This window comes from Lucilia cuprina, chromosome 3 (assembly GCF_022045245.1).
Source record: "Lucilia cuprina isolate Lc7/37 chromosome 3, ASM2204524v1, whole genome shotgun sequence".
In the NCBI taxonomy this organism is placed as follows: Eukaryota; Metazoa; Arthropoda; class Insecta; order Diptera; family Calliphoridae; genus Lucilia; species Lucilia cuprina.
In genome coordinates, this window is record NC_060951.1 from 55731595 (window position 1) to 55751362 (window position 19768).

Genomic DNA, 19768 nt, shown 5'->3' on the forward strand with positions numbered 1-19768 from the left:
TAGATAGATAGATAGATAGATAGATAGATAGATAGATAGATAGATAGGTAGATAGATAGATAGATAGATAGATAGATAGATAGATAGATAGATAGATAGATAGATAGGCTGATAGCGTGGTAATGCAACACATTGACGGGGAAAGCAGCAGAGGATAGACATTTGCTCATGTAGGGTTCAAGGCAGTACCTGATACGTCTCGGCTTAATTCTCATGTATATTGCAAAGACCAGGTATTTAGCACAGATTCAATGTGTGTTATTCATTGGTAACCTTGAACTCTTTGCAACAATGACTGAATGAATATATAGTTCAAATCAATAAATTTTATGGATTCAAAAATATACGATTTTGAATTTACATAAAATGCCAAAAAAGTGGAAAATCCTCCAAATAAATATTTATTCGAAGGATTACATCTTTAGTACTGTGTCTACAATTTTCCAAGCAGGTTATTGCACAAAAAAACGTGCAATAACCTCTTTAAATTATTTAATTTTAATTAAATGAAAAATTTCTCATGAATTGCTAAATTCGTCATCATTATCTTATCAAAAGAAAATAATTTTTCATTTATATTTAACTATTGAATAATATAAAGTACTTAAAACAGAAATATCAAATATCAAGATATAAAAAATGCATCTAAATATTGCAATAAATCAGTTTAAAAAAGGCAAATGACGACTGATTGTCAATAATTTAGTTTAAAACGAGAAATTATGAACATTATTAAGTTAAATTTATTAACTTTAAGTTATCTATTACAAGGACTTGTTATTAATGCCGATTTAGAATCACGAGTTATAAATGGTCAAGAAGTTAAATGGAATAGTACACGTTATCAAGTGTCCGTGCGTTTAGAGCAAATTGATCGTTATTTTTTCGGACTTGGTCATTTGTGTGGTGGCAGTATTATTAGTCGCAATACTATACTAACCTCAGCTCATTGTATATGGAAGTGAGTTGATCCTTTAACTATTTTTTTTTAAATATTAAAATTTATTAAAGTTTATTTTCTGCTTAGTACCGCTAACAATAGTTTCTATCCTGCCAATGTATTTTCCGTGGTAATGGGCAATTTGGATAAAACTTTAAATAATCAAAACTCGCTTAAATTTAGTGTTACGAAAATTATAACTGGTACAAATTACAATTATGATACTTTTCAAGATGATTTGGCTATAATGTTTCTAGACCAATCAATACCGGAAAATTTTACACGAGCAGAAGTCATTGAATTAAATGATCATATGAACTTGACATATAATAAAAACTGTATTGTTACCGGTTGGGGTTTAACGGAAAATGTAAGTTTTACCTTTCTTACCTTGATAAAAAAAAATATGCATTAAACCTTTCACGTACATGACTAAAGTGCTGGACTTTTTATGGATTTGACTTCTCTACATACTTTATTTTGACGTCTATCGGTCATTATACCCTACTATAGTATGGAAAGTATTATATATTTGTGATGTTTAATGTGTGTAACACACAAAAATATTGGTCCAATACCTACCTTAAAGTATACCGATCGATTCAGAATCATTTTTTGAGTCGATTAAGAAATGTCCGTCTGTCCGGCTGGCTGGCTGTCCACGTAAATCTTGTGCGCAAGGTACATGCCGCAATTTTTAAGATAATTTGATGAAATTTAGACCATGCATGTTTTTGGGCACAAGGACAAAGCCTATTGAAAATGGTAGAATCGGTCCATTATTTCACCTATCCCCATACAACCGTATCTCCCGATTTGGGCTTTTTATGCCATATATTTTATGCATCCATTTGTATCGCAATGAAACTCGACAAAACTAACTGTTATTCAAAACTATTCCTTTTACCAAATTTATCGAGGATCGGCCCATGTTTGACCTATATAAAGCCTAATTTAGAAAATTTTGTTTTTTAACAATACATTGCTTAAATGTTAGTTAGTTAGTTAGTTTGAAAGGAGGATGTACATAATATATACATCAAATCCGAAGAAATACACCTAGGCCTCTATCGGACCTGTTGTGCGCTCCTTAACCTGTGCCTCAGGTGGGAATCGAACCCACCACCTCCGGCCTACCAGACTAGAACTCTAACCACTAACCTACCGGAGGTCACAATTGCTTTTGGAATTAAGGTAAAATTCAACATAAAAGTTTCTTTATGAAAAATAAAAATTTTAAAAATATACTCATGGTGTAGGGTATTATATGGTCAGCCATGCCCGACTTTACTTTCCTTCTTTGTTTTTGATGAAAAATGGAACAAGTGTTTTCGAAGGATATCGCAGGATATTATCCATTTATCTAAATTCTAAAAGATAAACACATTTTTCTTTGAAAATAACCATTTATTGTAGGTGTGAACTCAAAATAACACTCTCAATAGAAAAAAGAGTAAAAATAATCTTGGGACACCGTGGTCTCCTATACGTGAAAGAGTTAATAAAACTATTAATTGCAACACAAATTACTATATTACTTCATATATTTAGTCTTTCGGTAATATTAACTTAATTTTTTCCCCCTAGAACACATATCCAAAAAATCTTATGTTTGTTGAAGTTCCCATTGTAAATAGAGAAATCTGTTCGTTAAACTATGGTTCTGAGAACTTACTGGATGGCATGTTATGTGCCGGTTTTATGAAGGGCGAAATTGATGCTTGTTCTGGTGACTCGGGTGGCCCTTTAGTGTGTAATAATAAACTTGTGGGTATTGTTTCATTTGGCTTGGGTTGTGCTATACCCGGCTATCCAGGTGTTTATACTAATGTGGCCTATTATTACGATTGGATACGTAAGCAAGCCGGTTTGTCCCGTCAAAATAACCAGTTAGTTATGGATTTAATGGGTATGAATAATACAATCATTACTGGAAATTCTACAAATAAAATTTGTGGCAATATTTTTATTACTATTTGCTTGATTTTTATTAAGATTATTATTAAAAATATTTTGTTATGTTAAAATTTCAATAAAAAAATTAATGTAAAATTTAAGGGCCGTTTAATACGGTTTGCATATATACATTGAAAGCCTAGGAATATAAAAATATGTATACAACCATAGCCGACATTCACAAATCAATAATATAATAGAATGCTTATAAGGGATTATAATAAATATGCCGTTAACAAAGGAATGAAAAAACTTTACTTACCTGGTAGGTAGGCGAGTAACTGATGATTTTTGATTGACGAGGTTCAAAAAATAACTGGTTACAAATGTGCTTACCCGACTTTCCCGGGTAAAACTTGGCTCTACAGCTATTTTTTGTATTAGTCTTTTCGCTTACACAGTGCTCCATTAACAAGTTATTTTATAGTACTTTTTGGATTAATTATACATAAAAGTATAACACGACGTTTTAAAAAAATACTGATATCAACAAACGTTCGATAAAACTTAAGATAATTGGACTGATTTTCTAGATAATTGACAATAAATCCTATTTAGAAAAATTAAATAATATTATAAATAACGACCACACATTACCAGGTAATGTATTTGAAGTTTTTTGCTGGGTATTTTCCAACAGCCAGGGCGATATAAGCTGATAATAAGTTAAAATTTAAGACCGTTTTGGACTGTAGATGAGCTAAAACCTAATACAATTTCACAGCAATATAAAAGCGTTCTTTGCAACGAGCAGTAAACTGAAAACACTTTGCCGGTGGATTCTATACGACTACAAGGATCATAGACACAACTTTACGAACGGATTTTTATGTCTAAATTTGTTTACTCTGGACCTAAAATAGCTTAAAATGTAACTAAATTTCGGAATAAGGCTATATATAGTAAAGTCTAGATCCTAACGGACCGTAATAGATAATTAAATTTATTATAAAGTTTGTTAAAACCAATTTTTTTGCAATTCAGAAAATAATTCGAGGCTTTTGAACACCAGAGTGTTGTTGAGAAAAGGGACTGATATAAAGTATTGATTCCATTATAGATCAAAATCTATAAAATTGAATACAAAGTTCAATTTCTTTTCAATGGGGGTGGGATTAGTTATAGCTAATTTCTAATATTAATATTAACTATAAAACATAAACATAAAACAACAAAAATTTTAATGTATAATCAAACTAATTTATTTTAAAAAATATAATAAACTAACAATTACTATAATATTAAAATAATTAATTAAAACTAAACTTCTAGCGTTATTGCTATAGAGAGTATAATTTAAAGTTTTATTCTGTACAACAATCCAGTCATAAAATGCGCTAACATTTGTATAAACTCCGGGCTTATCGGCTAAGGCACAACCCTCACCCCACGATACGACACCTGTCAGTAGACCATTACAAACTAAAGGTCCACCCGAATCACCTTGACAAGCATCCACGCCACCCATACCCATATAACCGGCACAAATCATAGATTCAGGTATATATCCATAGCTACTACGACATTGGGCATAGGATACAATAGGTACGATGGCAGCCCAAAGATTTATGGACAGTTGACCCTTTAAGAAATAAAAATTAAATAATATTTAAATATTAATGAATATTTCAATAGTTTACACTTACATTTCCCATATCACCCCATCCAGTAATTTTACACATAGTAACAGCCGCTGTTTGTTGTGTATTAAGTTGTATCGCCTTAACTGTTGGCCAATTCCAGGGTATATAACCATTTATGAATAACAAAGCTATATCATTAGCAAAAGTTGTAGCATTATATGCATTATTTGCTATAATTTGTTGCACATTATATTGCAATTGCTGAGTGTCGGGCACTAGACGATTAGCATTACCCATTACCACCGTAAAATCATTGGCAACATAACTGTATTTAAAAAATGAATAAATAATATATTAGTCATTAAGTTATTAATTTTCCTGGACATACTTTTTTACACAATGAGCTGCTGTCAATATTAATCGCTGTCCTATTACGGATCCACCACAAATATGACCTTGACCAAAACCTTTAGATTTTTCTCTTGCTTTAACTCTTAGGGATGCTTGATAAGTGGCTTCGTAAATGCTAATTGGATAACCTCCTACTATTTTACTTTCTTTAGCGGGTTCAGCATCTGAAAAAAAGTTAAAAAAGAAAGGATATTATATTGTCGATAATAATATTAAAAAATTGGCTATGCGAATTTTAAAATACCCTATATTTTATTAAATTTTTAAATATATCGTATATTCATGCTGTATGTCTCTTTAAAAATACATATAGGCAGCTTCGTGTCAGGTAATCTAACTTAAAAAACGTATTTGTATGAAACTTTATTAAGCATTTGGCTGACACAAATTATCAGCTTTATGAGCTGCTGGAGGGCCATATAGGGTTTTTTGTAATGAGTGCACCTTTTCACCTATTGGCCCTAGCTAAGATAGATATATCTACCTATCTATCTACCTATCTATCTATCTATCTATCTATCTATCTATCTATCTATCTATATATCTATCTATCTATACATATATCTCTCTATTCTATTCTATCTATCTATCTATCTATCTATCTCTCTGTATATATCTATATATATATCTATCTATCTATCAATCTATATATCTATATATATCTATCTATCTATCTATCTATCTATCTATCTATCTATCTATCTATCTATCTATCTATATATCTATCTATCTATCTATCTATCTATCTATCTATCGATCTATCGATCTATCGATCTATCGATCTATCTATCTATCTATCTATCTATCTATCTATATATCTATCTATCTATCTATCTATCTATCTATCTATCTATCTATCTATCTATCTATCTATCTATCTATCTATCTATTTATCTATCTATCTATCTATCTATCTATATATCTATCTATCTATCTATCTATCTATCTATCTATCTATCTATCTATCTATCTATCTATCTATCTATCTATCTATCTATCTATCTATCTATCTATCTATCTATCTATCTATATATCTATCTACATATCTATCTATTCATCTATTTATCTATCTATCTATCTATCTATCTATCTATCTATCTATCTATCTATCTATCTATATATCTATCTATCTATCTATCTATCTATCTATCTATCAATCTATATATCTGTCTATCTATCTATCTATCTATCTATCTATCTATCTACCTATCTATCTATCTATCTATCTATCTATCCATCCATCTATCTATCCATCTATCTATCTATCTATCTATCTATCTATCTATTATTTATAAATAGTTTTTTAGATACAGATCAAATATTAAATTTTGATTTATTACCTCTTCTGTTTTTCTAACTTGACGAAATTTTATGATTTCGTACAAATACCTATAGTATTTCATAATTATAATAAATTTAAAACTTTGACCAAAAAATTTGTAATTTCTATAATTATAGTTACTGTTATCAAATTACCTGAACAAGATACATATTTTTTAATACTAGTTCAAGTTCATAATGTTGTAATATTCGAGCATTATATTTACGTTTGTTGGTTGGTTGGTTTACGTGGTAGTTCACTACACGCGAACTGTCAAGTAGAGTCAAAGAGACCCCGTTTTGACCGGACCACTCCACTCGTCAGATGTTGAATTTGTAGTATTAGATCCAGCCCGTAGCTGTGAGAAATCTGAGGATATCATTAAGCCTAAAGACAGATATCTCGCCAAGGTTAGATATGAAGTAATTGCCAAGGAAGCGGTTTCTCTTTACGGCCAGAGCAGGGCATTCACAGAGGAGATGGAAGACCGTTTCTTCCTTTTCCCTGTCTTTGCAACTGCGACAGTGATCATTGAAAGGGAGCCCAAGCCGACTTGCGTGTCTGCCTATTACCCAGTGTCCTGTTATTACTGCTATCAGCCTCGATATGTCCCGCCTACTTCGATTTATAAGGTGTCTTGTGCGTTTCTCATTGAAGGAGGGCCACAATAACTTGGCCCCTTTACATGTGTCTAGGTTATTCCATCTGTTTTCAGCTTTTTGAAGAAAGAATCTGAGGATATTGCTCTTGATATAACTTAACGGAGTTGCTACTGGAACGGCGTCGGAGATATCAAGAGCAGATCCCGTTCTTGCAAGCTCATCTGCCTGTTCATTACCGTAGTAGTCCCTATGCGCAGGGACCCAAACAAGGGTAATGTCAGACAGCCGACCCAGCATTGACAGATCCTTCTTGCATTGTCTGACTAATAAGGAAGTAGTAGTATAAGAGTTTAGTGAGAGAAGTGCCGCTTGACTATCGACAAAGATTCCTATGTTGCCGCGAATATTGAGGTCATGTAACACCCTACAGGCTGACATTATCGCAAAAATTTCAGCCTGAAAGACACTACAGTTGTTGGGAAGACGATGGGATATACTTACCCCAGCTTCTTCACAAAGACACCAGAACCAACGCCGCAGTTCATTTTAGAACCATCTGTAAAGATTCTGGTGGTATATTCGCTCGGTAGATTACCTCTACACCACTCGCTCCTGGAAGGAACTCTGACTTTGAAGACTCTATCAAAGTCCGTGTGTGGGGTAATATAGTCGGATGGTTGGTTCAAGATTGGAGGTAGCAAGCTTAAAATCTTAGCGTGTCCATATGTTCTTGATATCCAACTTCCGGATGAGTTAAGTCTTACTGCGCTACAAGCAGATATGGTCATTATGTGCAGATCTATGGGTAGGATATGCAATATAGTGTTCAGAGCTTCTGAAGGACTAGTTCTTATGGCACCTGTTATCCCAATGCATGCTGATCTCTGAACTTTGTATAGTTGATCCACAACAAACTTCTTCTTAGTTGAAGTCCACCATACAAGAGATCCGTATGTAAGAATAGGACGTACTATGGCTGTGTACATCCATTTAACTATGTTGGGACTAAGTCCCCATTTCATTCCAAACATCTTACGACAGGTATAGTAGGCGACCGTTGCCTTCTTGACTCTGTGCTGGATGTTGAGTTTCCATGATAATTTGGAGTCTAGAATAGTTCCTAGATATTTGGCATTGTTTGATAAGGGGATTTCGCGGTTTTTTAACCGTGGCAGGTTGAAGCTTGGAATATTGGTCTTTGTTGTGAATTGTACCAGTTCTGTCTTACTTGGATTTACTCCTAGACCACTGTCTGTGGCCCAATTACTGAGTAGCACCAGAGCACCAGACATAATATCGCTAATCACGTCTGGGAACATTCCTGATACCAGTATCACAACGTCGTCCGCATAGGCAACGACCTTTATCCCTCTGTTGTCCAGTTCCTTAAGAATCGTATTAACAACGATAAGCCAAAGTAGTGGAGAGATTACACCGCCCTGAGGTGTGCCTCGTTCAACTCGTTTGGACTTAACGCTGTTACCAAGACTTGCAGTAATAATTCTAGATTTCAACATAGTTACCAACCAGTTGCTGATATATTCTTCAACATCCAGATTAGCGAGAGCTTGTTGAATTGCAGAAGTATTTACGTTATTGAAGGCACCTTCTATGTCTAAGAAGGCTCCCATAGTGTATTGTTTGAATTCGAGGGATCTTTCTATAACTCTTACAACCTCATGTAGAGCTGTCTCAGTAGATCGTCCTTTAAGGTAGGCATGTTGACTGGTTGAAAGCCGTGATGAGCTCTCTAGCCGTTGCCTAATATGTGAGTCGATGAGTCTTTCCAGCGTTTTGAGTTGAAAAGATGAAAGACTAATTGGACGAAAGTCCTTCGCATTTTCATGACTCCTTTTGCCAGCTTTGGGAATAAAAACGACCTTAACCTTTCTCCAGTTTACCGGAACATGGTTGAGAGAGAGGCTGAGCGTGTATATTCTATGAAGCCAGGGGATGATATATTCTTTTGCACTTTGTAACATCTTTGGCAAAATGCCATCAGGCCCTGGTGATTTGAAAGGGGAAAAACTATCAATCGCCCATGAGATTCTATCATAAGAGATGATATTTTCATTGATTCCCGTTAGAGTCCTACTGTCAGTGAAGATTTCCTTGACAGCATCTTTGCAGCCAGGGAAGTGAGTATTCAGTAGGATGTCAAGAGATTCTGCCGAGGATTCTGACCAAGTGTCGTCCTTCCTCTTAATATAGGTTGGATTAGATTGGCCTTTAGCAAGAATTTTGCTAAGTCTAGCAGAATCCTTTGTGTTATCTATAGATTCGCAGAAACTTCTCCATGAGGTTCTTTTTGCGAGTGCTATAGCTTTCTTATAAACTTTTAGTTTGTCGCGGTATGGCTGCCACGATTTATTGTTGTAGCATGTGTTAAAGGCCCTACGTGTTTCCTTACGTAGCTTAGATAGTTCCGAATTCCACCATGGAGGGAAGCTTTTCTTTGCCTTTGTGATTGGACAGGAGACTTCGAAAGCCTTACCTAAGACTTTGCTAAAGTGTTCTTCTATCTTTTCAAGCCCAGTGATTGAATCATCAACCACTGGAGTTTTCTTGAGCTTATGTCTAAGGATCCCTTTATATTTGAACCAATCGGTTCTTCTTGGGTTCCTATAGACCATTTTTTCCGTCGAGTTTTGTAATATAATATCGAAGAGGATCCAATTGTGATCTGAAAAAGATTTTTCATTGGATACCCTCCACCTATCAACTGATATTTTAGATCTGTCGCTAATGAGTGTAATGTCCAGTACTTCCTCCCACCCATTATAATTATCCGTACTTGGAAAAATGAAAGTAGGTTTGTTGCCAGAGTTACATATGTTTGTTACGTTTGTAATCGTAATGATTTATTTATAGTTATTATTTATTAAACGATAACACAAAAAATATGTTATCGTTTTGTAAATATTTAATATTTATGTTAGTGAACGATTAAATTTGATTTTCAAGTACATTGTTAAATATATATGCAGGTATATAAAATATACACTGGGTTAACATTGTTCCTACTAACAGGATCTAATATGTAGATTAAAACTAATTACAAGAGTTCAAATATGAACTTCTTTTACTCTTTATTAACAATTTATTTGAAAAAAATATATATATATTTTGCCAATATCATTTACCAAGAAAAATGCTTGTTAATGATTTAAAAAAGTAAATTTCTTTGCAAAGAAATTTAAATGATATTTATTTATACATAAGTATGTATGTGTATCAATTATATCTGATATTTATAAATTAACACTAAAATAGATAAGACAACCATTTGGTTTGTGATTTTTTATGATATGATACGATTTTTATTTTCTATTTAAAGATAATTATTTGACGCCATTAATCATTTGTTAACTTGTTAGTAAATTAAAAAAATATTCGCAAATAAATAACTAAGAATTGAATATTAAAAAATTGTGCGATTCTGTCTTTAATAATTTATATGACAAGGGAAATAAAATATATTTTTTTTCATGTAAATATTTGTTCATTTCACTTTTATCATAATAAAACTTTATTATATTTATGTTACTATTCTTTGTAGAGGGTATTTCCATGTAAAGTGTTAATTTTGGGTGAAGTTCAAAAATATATACATATTTGTATTTTTAGGTATTATCAATATTATAATAATGAAATTTAATGCAAGTATTTATATAGTTTGATATCGTTATATAAACCTTTGTATACCTCGTACAAATGTACCTGCGATATTGAAACATGTTTTAAAGACTAGTCCAAATATTGTATTGACTGCAAATAGACTTTTGATTCGCCTACTATTCTTTGATCTATAGATTTGTCTATGGAATGAGTAGTGTATGAATTTGTCTATTGACCAGTATGTGGACTTGTCTAGTTACTAATGTATTGACTATTATTTACCCCCAATATTGTTACTTAGTCTAATGAATTGTCTGTTTCGTATATTGTCTTGCCTGTAAAATAGTCTTTTGACTATCCAAATTTTCTATAGACTAATCTATATTCCAGCCGATTGATTTTTCTATAAACTAGTATATGAACTTGTCTATTGACTAATATATAGAATAGACTAATGTACTGACAACTCTCCTCCATATTATAAATTAGTCTATAGTCTGTGCCCCATATAGTCTTGCCTGCAGACTACTCTGTGGACTAGTCTTTTGACTAGTATTGTAACTTAGTCTATATTCTAGACTTTATAGTCGTATGGACTAATCTATGTACCAATCTATTAATTTGTCTGAACTTTATAGTCCTATTGACTAATCTTTGTACCAATCTATTAATTTGTCTATAGACTAGTTTATTGGCTAAGTCATAGACTTATCTTTTCACTAATCTAATGACTAGTTTAGTGTATAGTCTTTTGACTCGCCAACTTTTCTATGGACTAGTATATAAATTTGTCTATTGACTAGTATGTGGACTTGTCTAGTTGCTAATATATTGGCTATTCTGTACCCTCATATTATAGTTTGGTCTATAGACTAGTCTGTTCCCCATATAGTCTTGCCTGCAGACTATTCTGTGGACTAGTCTATTGACTTTACAATCCTATCGACTAATCTATTTACAAATCTATTGATTTGTCTATAGACTAGTTTATTGACTAAGTTATAGACTAACTTATTGACTAGTCTAGTGTATAGATTAGGCTAATCTATTGGCTTATTTATTAAAATATTGTCTAGGCTAGTTAGTAATTAATTGACTAGACTGGTCCATAGACTTTGCCAAGGACTAGTCTATGGATTTGTCTGTTGACTAGACTATGGGAACGTCTATTGACCAGTATGAGTTACTAATCTATTGACTACTCCGTTCCTCTATATTGTAACTTAGTCTATAGATTAGTATGTTCCTCATTGAGTCTTGCTGTAGATAGATCTATTGACTCGCCTACTATTCCATGGACTATTGACTAGTGTATAAAGAAGTCAATTGACTAATCTATTGACTAGACTAGTCCATTGATTTGGCCATAGAATATTTTATTGACTTGTCCATTGGCTAGCCTATTAATATGTTGACTTGGCTATGGCCTATTCTATTGCGTAGTCAATGGACTTGTCTATAAATTACTGTATGAATTTCGAATAATTGGTTAAAAGGGAACAGTTCTTTGGATTTTAACTATAACATAGATGGGTCCAAAACATTCCTAAATGCTTTTAGAGTTTTTATACCTTTGAAGATAATTCAATGAAATTTGGTGCATGATCTTCTAATGTCCCAGGATGGAGCCTATTGAAAATAGTTAAGATCGGTCCATTATTTCACCTAGCCTCCATACAACTGAACCCTCGAATAGGGCTTGTAATCCTTATAATTTGGGAGATTATTCAATTAAATTTGGCACATGATCTTTTATGATACCGTAGACGAACCCTATTGAAAATCGGTCCATTATTTCACCTAGCCCCCATACAACTGAACCAGCCAAATACGGCTTTTAAGTTCATAATTATGTTTAATTTTGTATGTCGACAAAAAGCTGCAAAACCAAGTTCTATACCAGCCTTGATGACCCTCATGAACTCTATAATTATAGGACCTCATTTGACCCCTAGCCCCTTTAAAAAGTCCCCTTCAAAATTTGACTTAAATGTCCACAGTTTTATTCAACAATAAATGGCTAAGTATATCTGAGGCAAAGTACAATTCAACTTAAATATTTTATTATGAAAACTAAATCACATTTTATATTGTTGTAGTTCACTAAAATGGTTAAAATTTATTGTAATGTTAAATTATAATTTAACCTTATCATATCTGTTTTATTCAACTACACCTATAAAAATGTACATCATGAGTGTGAGTAATATTAACTAATTAAAACAAAATTGCTCATACGTTATCAGTAACAGGTGTTTCAAAAAATACACATAATAAATTTTTAAAAAATTTTATTTTCCTCAAGAATTTGATGAATAAAGTTTAACTAACTTCTTGTTTCTATAAGACGATAAACAATTTTCATTGTAAAAATTGTTTAACATTTACAAAAAGAGGTAAAAATTCTAAAATTTGTTTGTAAATTTAATAAATATTTTCTTAAAAATTGGGTGAATAATATTTATTATATAATTAATAAATTTCCAGGCTTTTTCGTATATATTTGAGAATTAGTTAATAATTTTTTTTGAAAACTAACTTATCACAATTATTTGTTGTAGATTAAGAGATTTTTCTATCTTTAAAAATAAAATAGATAATTTTCTTTAAACTCACTTCCATTTGTAGCACAACTAATTAACAAGATAACATATAAAATCATCTGGCTAACAGTTTTTAATTTTTTTATCATTATTATTATTATATTTAAGCTTATTTCTCTATTTTTACTTCGATACACGGAATATTTAATTTATCCGTAACTTTTGCTTTTCTTTTGTTTTCACCATTAATCTTCAAATCGAAATTATAACTGTCGTTCTGTTAAATTATTACAAAAATTTTAGGTTCTTATGTTATATTTTATATATACACGTTATTAACACTGAAATAACAACAAATTGTTAAAAAAAAAAATATCAGTAAAAAAAATGGTAACGATTGACTCAAATTTAGCCATAAATGACGCTTCTTATCGCGATATCTTATCACAAAACTAAATGAATTATCATTCAAAAACAAAAACTAACTTATGAAAATAATAACGATAAAGTTGTTGCCGGTAAGGTTTGGAAAAAAGTTAATAGGAAATTGCAGATTTTTTTTCGGCAAAATTTGTTTTAAATTTTAGTAGTAGAAAATCCCCATGTTTCAAATTTTGAGTCATAAATATTGATTTTTGCTACAAATAGTAAATGAAAATAAAAGTGTGCTAACGCCTAAAAAAATGCAAATACTAAGAATGTGTAAATGTGAATAAATCAATTCGAATCGAAAATTTTTCGAAACTTTTGTATTCAACATTTCGATTCGATTCTCCACCACATAAACAACTACTTGCAAAAACGTAGGAATGCGTAAACGCTTAAAAAAGAGTTCAATTTATGTCCAAATTCATAAAAAGGAAAAGAATTTTTAAAACGTAGGAATGAGTAAACGTTTAAAAAAAGAGTTCAATTTATAGCCAAATTTATAAAAAAAAAATAAATGAAAAAAATTTTAAATTTTATATGAAAACTACTTAATTTTGTTAGTGTTTTTCATACAAAATTTCAAATATTGTTTTACATTCATCTTTCTAAGTAAGGACCTTAAATTGTTGCCAATTAGAGATGGCAATTATTCGTGTTAAAAATTATATGAATAGAAACTAACAATATTTTTTCTTATTCGAGAAGTAGACGAAATTTTAGAAATTATTCGTTTATTCGAACGAATAAAAGATTTTATTCGAATAAATTATAAAAAAATAAACATGTTTTATATCCACCATCAGAAAAGATGGTGGGTGTATTGTTTTTGTAATTCCGTTGGTAACACATCGGAATACTGGGTCTTTATTAGATTCTAGAACGATTCCTTTTGCCCGTCTGTTGAAAACACGATAGGAGGAGCTAGGGAGTTGAAATTTTGAACAAATATTTTTTTGTTTGTTTAATTAAAAGTCCATTTTTCTATTTTTGCATTTTATAAAAAGTAGATTTTTCGACTTTTTGCATTTTCTGAAATGTCGATTTTTTTCGACTTTTACTTCGACTTAGACTTTTCTACTACTTTTTGACTTTTTTCGAGTTTTTCCGACTATTTTAGAGATTTTGACTTCTTTTCCACTTTTTTAAAATTTTCGACTTTTTTCTATTATTTTCTTGTTTTCGACTTTTTTGACTTTTTACGACTTTTTGACTTTCGACTTTTTTTTTACTTTTTCCGACTTATCGACTTTTTCCGACTTATTGACTTTATACGACTTTTCCACTTTTTTTTTATAAAGTCGTCTTTTCGACTTTTTTTACAGACGATCGTCGAGTTATCTTTTTAATATATTACAAAAACATTCCGATTGTCGATTGTTCGATTATTCGAAAGTCGATTTATTGAACCCTAATCTGTCTACGAATTAACCCAGCACCCATATAAAGTTCCCTTCAGAAAATTACTATAACGCAGATAAGTGTCTTATAAAAGAGTGGATGACAATGACAAATGTAAAAAATTTTAAGGACCAAAATGTTTTTGTAATATATTAAAAAGATCAGAATATGACTTAACGTTTAAGACTCGCTTAAAAATACCAGTATAGCAACTAAATTCTACATAAAAAGGTTTTTTATGCAAGGAATACACGATGCGACCTTTTGAACATCATAAGTGAATTTGTTTACCTTCTGTGGAAGTGATGTTTATTGACTTCAAAAAGAAGCAAAATGGAGGTATAGTTTTTTGTACTGACTTTTTTTAATTAAACCCATTTTATTTTGGAGTAGATCGATAAATGCGTGTAATTTATTTAATTATGTTAATATTGTTTAAGTCAAATTATATTCAAATTGTATTCTATAATACTACAATTTCAGCTTCTAAAAAGAGAACATAAAAATTACTTTCTGAGAATGACTTGAGATATGGTGAATTTAGAATCAAATAAAAAGAACATCTCTCCTATGACAAGCCTTTATTTAAATCATCACTTCTTCAGGTCTTTTCAGTACTTCCATGGTCTAAATTCTACTTCTTTTTGGCTTCTTTGGATGTTCTTTTTTTGCTGGGTTGCACACAAATGTTACAATTTTGAAAACAATCCCTTAGTCCAACTTTATTTTGTAAAACTAATTTTTAAATGAAGATTGTAGCGTGTAATTGCAATTTAATGGAAATTTTTTCTCGATTAATCGAATAAAAAAAAATTGGATTAGTTTAGCTTCTTTGGAACGAATAAAAATAAAAAATTGGATTGTTTTAGCTGTTTTAGATTGTTTAGGAAGAACATTTAAGTATTATTGAAGTATTGAACTTTCTAGAAAAATATGCAGTTACTTTAACTGTGAAATAGTGAGTTTTTCTCAATCGGTTAATTGATTGAAATTATTCGGTTCATCTGTTATTTGAAATTTGATCATTTTTATTTATTTGATCGATTAATCGTCATAAATTAATCGATTGATTTAATTCAAAATCAAAAATTGGATTATTTTCGCTTATTTGGAAGTCAATAAAAAACATCTCTTCCACAGAAGGTAAACAAATTCACTTTATGCTACTTTTAAAGTGGTGATAAGTGTTATACTTTTGAAAGTACTTCATTTTATTATTGCTGGGCGTACTTCATTTTATTTTTGCTAATAAATGATTTTCAATATTTTCTTAGATGCAGCATTATTTATGGATCAATAGTTGATCAGAATGATTTTACTATTTTCTCTCTCTTATTCATATGTCTTAGATTTTTCACATCAAAATTCTATAAAAAGTACCAGTTTCAAAGGAACATAAACACTATTATCTATTAGTTATTTTATTATTTGTTTAAATATTTCCTTAACATTAACATCACTAAGGGCATAACAATACTTAAAAACATCGATACATTTCTATTCGCTCCATCGCCATCATCGCCATCATCGTAGTTATTATAATAATAACTATAATTAAAGGAATTATTATTTGTAACAATCCAATTATTATAGTACGAAACATTCGTATAAACACCCGGATAACCAGGTTGAGCACAGCTTTGACCCCAGGAAACAATACCAACTAGAACACCGTTACAAACTAAAGGACCACCAGAATCACCCTGACAGGCATCGACGCCACCGTTTTGCATGTAACCAGCACATAACATGCCCATCGAAAGATTACCATAATTTGTATCACATGTGGTGTAATTAACAATGGGTACAGTGGCTTCCATTAAGACATCTGATATATAGCTCTGTAAGAGAAAAAACATTAAAATTAAAAGAAATTAAAAGAAATATGTATTAATCTAGACTCACATAACCGGTTGAACCCCAACCCGATACGGTGCATATAGTTCCACTTGGTTCTGGTTGTGTATTTAAGGGTATTGACATAACTGATGGCCAATTCCATGGTATATAACCATTTATTAAAAATAGCGCTATATCATTAACTAAAGTATTTATATCGAAATTGACATTAACGATAATTTGCAAGACATCGTATTGTAGTGTATAATAATTCGTAGTAGTTAAATAGGTCGAACCCATTACCAAGGTAAACTCACTCGGTGCACGATAAACTATTGGTGTATATTGTTCGCTAAAAAAATTTAACACAAAAATATATTAATTATTTAAAAGAAATTTTTATAAATTTTATGTTAAGAATCTTTATTCAATATTAAATTTAGTAATTTGTACCGAGTCAAGAAATACTCTTTTACAGAGCAAACTTAACATAGATCTACTTAAGGTTGTAGTTTCATTCTGAGTATTTTGGCAAAAAGCAGGGGGTCCACAAATTTTTAAACAATTTGAAAGCAATATATCAAAGTATACATTTTCTGAATTCAAATTTAATCTTAGAATTAAGTCGTACGTCAATTTTATAAGATATTATGTTCTTAAAACTGAAAACCCAGCGATTTTGTCATTCTGCGCAAAATATATTTACCGACAGACAGAAGGCAATTAGAGCGATATCAGATGATAGAACTATATCTAAAACCGTATTGGATTGTAAGAAAGCTTTTACTGAATACTCATCCCAGAGGTAAGGTTTACATCTTATTGGTACCAGTCCACGCGGCAGTAGTTGGTAACGAAGGGCGAATGTAATAGCTTTAAAGGAAAGGGAGCTCGAGGCAGTTAACCTGACAAACGCAAAACCATTCGACGCTTAACTAAAAATATCGGTGAGAAAATCAAATAAGGCCTCTTGGAATAATAAAACAGTGGGCAGAACCACGAAGATCCTATAAGTGACCCTGATGAGAGCAAGACGAAAAATCTTCTCAAAATGAGCAAGTCTGAAGTTAGTATGATTAGGAGCACATCTATGCAAAATTGGACGTGCAGGATGTATGTAGTCAGATGTATGTAGTGCATATGGAGAGGACAGTAAAACTCTGGAGTACTTTCTTTGTCACTGCCAGGATTTCTTCGAAGTTAGAGACAAGTATCTTGGAAGGGATGTTATTCCGGAAATAACATTCCTGACTAACATTGATTGGAAGATTCTTAAGAATTACGTCCAGGAAACTAAATTTCTGACACTAAAAAAAAAATTAATTCAGTTCCCTTTTTTCCATGTTTAGGAGCGCACAACAGGCCCGATAGTGGCCTAATTGTATTTCTTCGGATTTGATGTAGTATACATCCTCCTATCAACTTAACCTAATTAGACTTACTTTGCCACACAATGAGCTGCGGTGACTACAACACGTTGTGAAATAACGGAACCGCCACATATATGTCCCGAACCGTACATTTGTTCTTCTAACGCTATAAGACGCACTGAAACCTGCCATGGTGCATCCTGTATTAATATAGCATGACCACCTATAATTCGTGGATCTATTTCCGATTTTGAAAATAGTTTATTTGCTAGAAGGAATAAAACGAACATTAATATAGATACTTTAGTTAGAATATTTATGGGTCGATTATGTATCTCAGTTGCCACTTCAGTTGCGTTGCCTGTTGCCAAAATGATGTAGATACTAGACGCTTTTTAAGCAATAGCTTGGAAACTTTATATTTAATAAATATTTTATTCAATAATAATCTTTATCCAATGAATTTTTGGTTGACCTAAACCACAGTCTTATTTTGAAGCTGGCAACGCAAGTGAAGTTCGGTTGCCATATATAATCAACCTATTAGATTTTGAAAAAATTATTGGACTCAATCTAAACCAGTTACTAGTACTGTTATGCTGTTGATAGATAATACACTTATGTTTTTCTTTAAGTCGTGATACAGTGTTGTCAGATCTTACAACGTTGTCAGTATAGTGTTCACAAAATGTCTAACAATCCACTGAACTTACAACTTTTCATTTGCAACGTTGTCAGAAAAAGCATTACTGACAATATTGGAAGACAAAATTTGTAAGTTTACATTGTTATTTGACATTTTCTGCACATTTTACTGCCAACATTGTAAGATCTAACATAGATTTTCAAAAATATTATGCTCAAACTAAACCAGTAGCACTGTTATACTGTTGATAATACAATTATGTTTTTCTTTAAGTTAACTTAAAGCCGTGATACACGATTGTCAAATCTTACAACGTTGTCAGTAAAATGTTCAGAAAATATCTAACAATCCACTGAAATTACAATTTTTCATTTGCAACTTTGTCAGAAAAAGATTTACTGACTGTTATTAGTCATTTTCTGTACATTTTACTGTCAACATTGTAAAATCTAACAACCGTATATACATAGCATTAGTTTTATAAGCGTTTTTCTACAGAATAGAGAGTATTCCACAGGTCACTATTATGGTGTCTTTATTGTCTTTTTGGAATACCAAACAAACTTTTATCTATAAAAAATATTAGTGAGAAATGCTCCATTTAGATCCAATAATTTGTTCAACAGATCCAGATTTTATATAGTTTTCCAGCTCTATGAAATATTGTAATAATATCACTTACAATTTGACGCAACTTTTGTCACAAATATTAAACAAATTAAAATAATTACACATTTTACACTTAATTTGAGTTGCATTTTATATAAATTTTTTTTTTGTAAACTTTTATTTTATTGTGTTTCAAAAAACATGGATGGATTCTTTTCTTTCGGTTATAACTTTATCAAATGCCTAAAGAATTTTTAATGAATAACAAATTTCAAAATAAATAGTTTGACCGTACAATTGACATACTTTTACATTATGTACAACAAAAGTATTTAACATTATTTGTTCATCATATGATAATTTTTTTTTTTATATCTTATCAATATTATTATATAAACAACAACAAAATGATTATATCGTTAAGTAAGGATTAAATAAATTAATTAGTGTGTGTTAGACAAAAAGAAAAAAATATATAAATCAAACTTAAATTTTTAGGGGAT

The 19768-nt window shown here is 31.2% G+C and overlaps 3 protein-coding genes across 3 annotated transcripts; 1 reads left to right on the forward strand and 2 right to left on the reverse strand.

Moving 5' to 3' along the window:
* Positions 1-687: 687 nt before the first annotated feature.
* On the forward strand, positions 688-3034 carry LOC111678619 (trypsin eta-like). Its single transcript, XM_023440025.2, has 3 exons — positions 688-961; positions 1028-1310; positions 2528-3034. The coding sequence occupies exons 1-3, from the start codon at positions 723-725 to the stop codon at positions 2963-2965; spliced, it is 960 nt and encodes a 319-aa protein (XP_023295793.2). The 5' UTR covers positions 688-722; the 3' UTR covers positions 2966-3034.
* A 1046-nt stretch (positions 3035-4080) lies between these two features.
* On the reverse strand, positions 4081-13296 carry LOC111678627 (trypsin eta-like). Its single transcript, XM_023440033.2, has 4 exons — positions 13048-13296; positions 4868-5054; positions 4543-4804; positions 4081-4478 (listed from the first exon to the last, which is right to left on the reverse strand). The coding sequence occupies exons 1-4, from the start codon at positions 13121-13123 to the stop codon at positions 4098-4100; spliced, it is 906 nt and encodes a 301-aa protein (XP_023295801.2). The 5' UTR covers positions 13124-13296; the 3' UTR covers positions 4081-4097.
* A 2929-nt stretch (positions 13297-16225) lies between these two features.
* Positions 16226-19378, reverse strand: LOC111678620 (trypsin alpha-3-like). Its single transcript, XM_023440026.2, has 4 exons — positions 19339-19378; positions 18083-18278; positions 16707-16992; positions 16226-16642 (listed from the first exon to the last, which is right to left on the reverse strand). The coding sequence occupies exons 2-4, from the start codon at positions 18160-18162 to the stop codon at positions 16226-16228; spliced, it is 783 nt and encodes a 260-aa protein (XP_023295794.2). The 5' UTR covers positions 18163-18278; positions 19339-19378.
* Between the last annotated feature and the right edge of the window lie 390 nt (positions 19379-19768).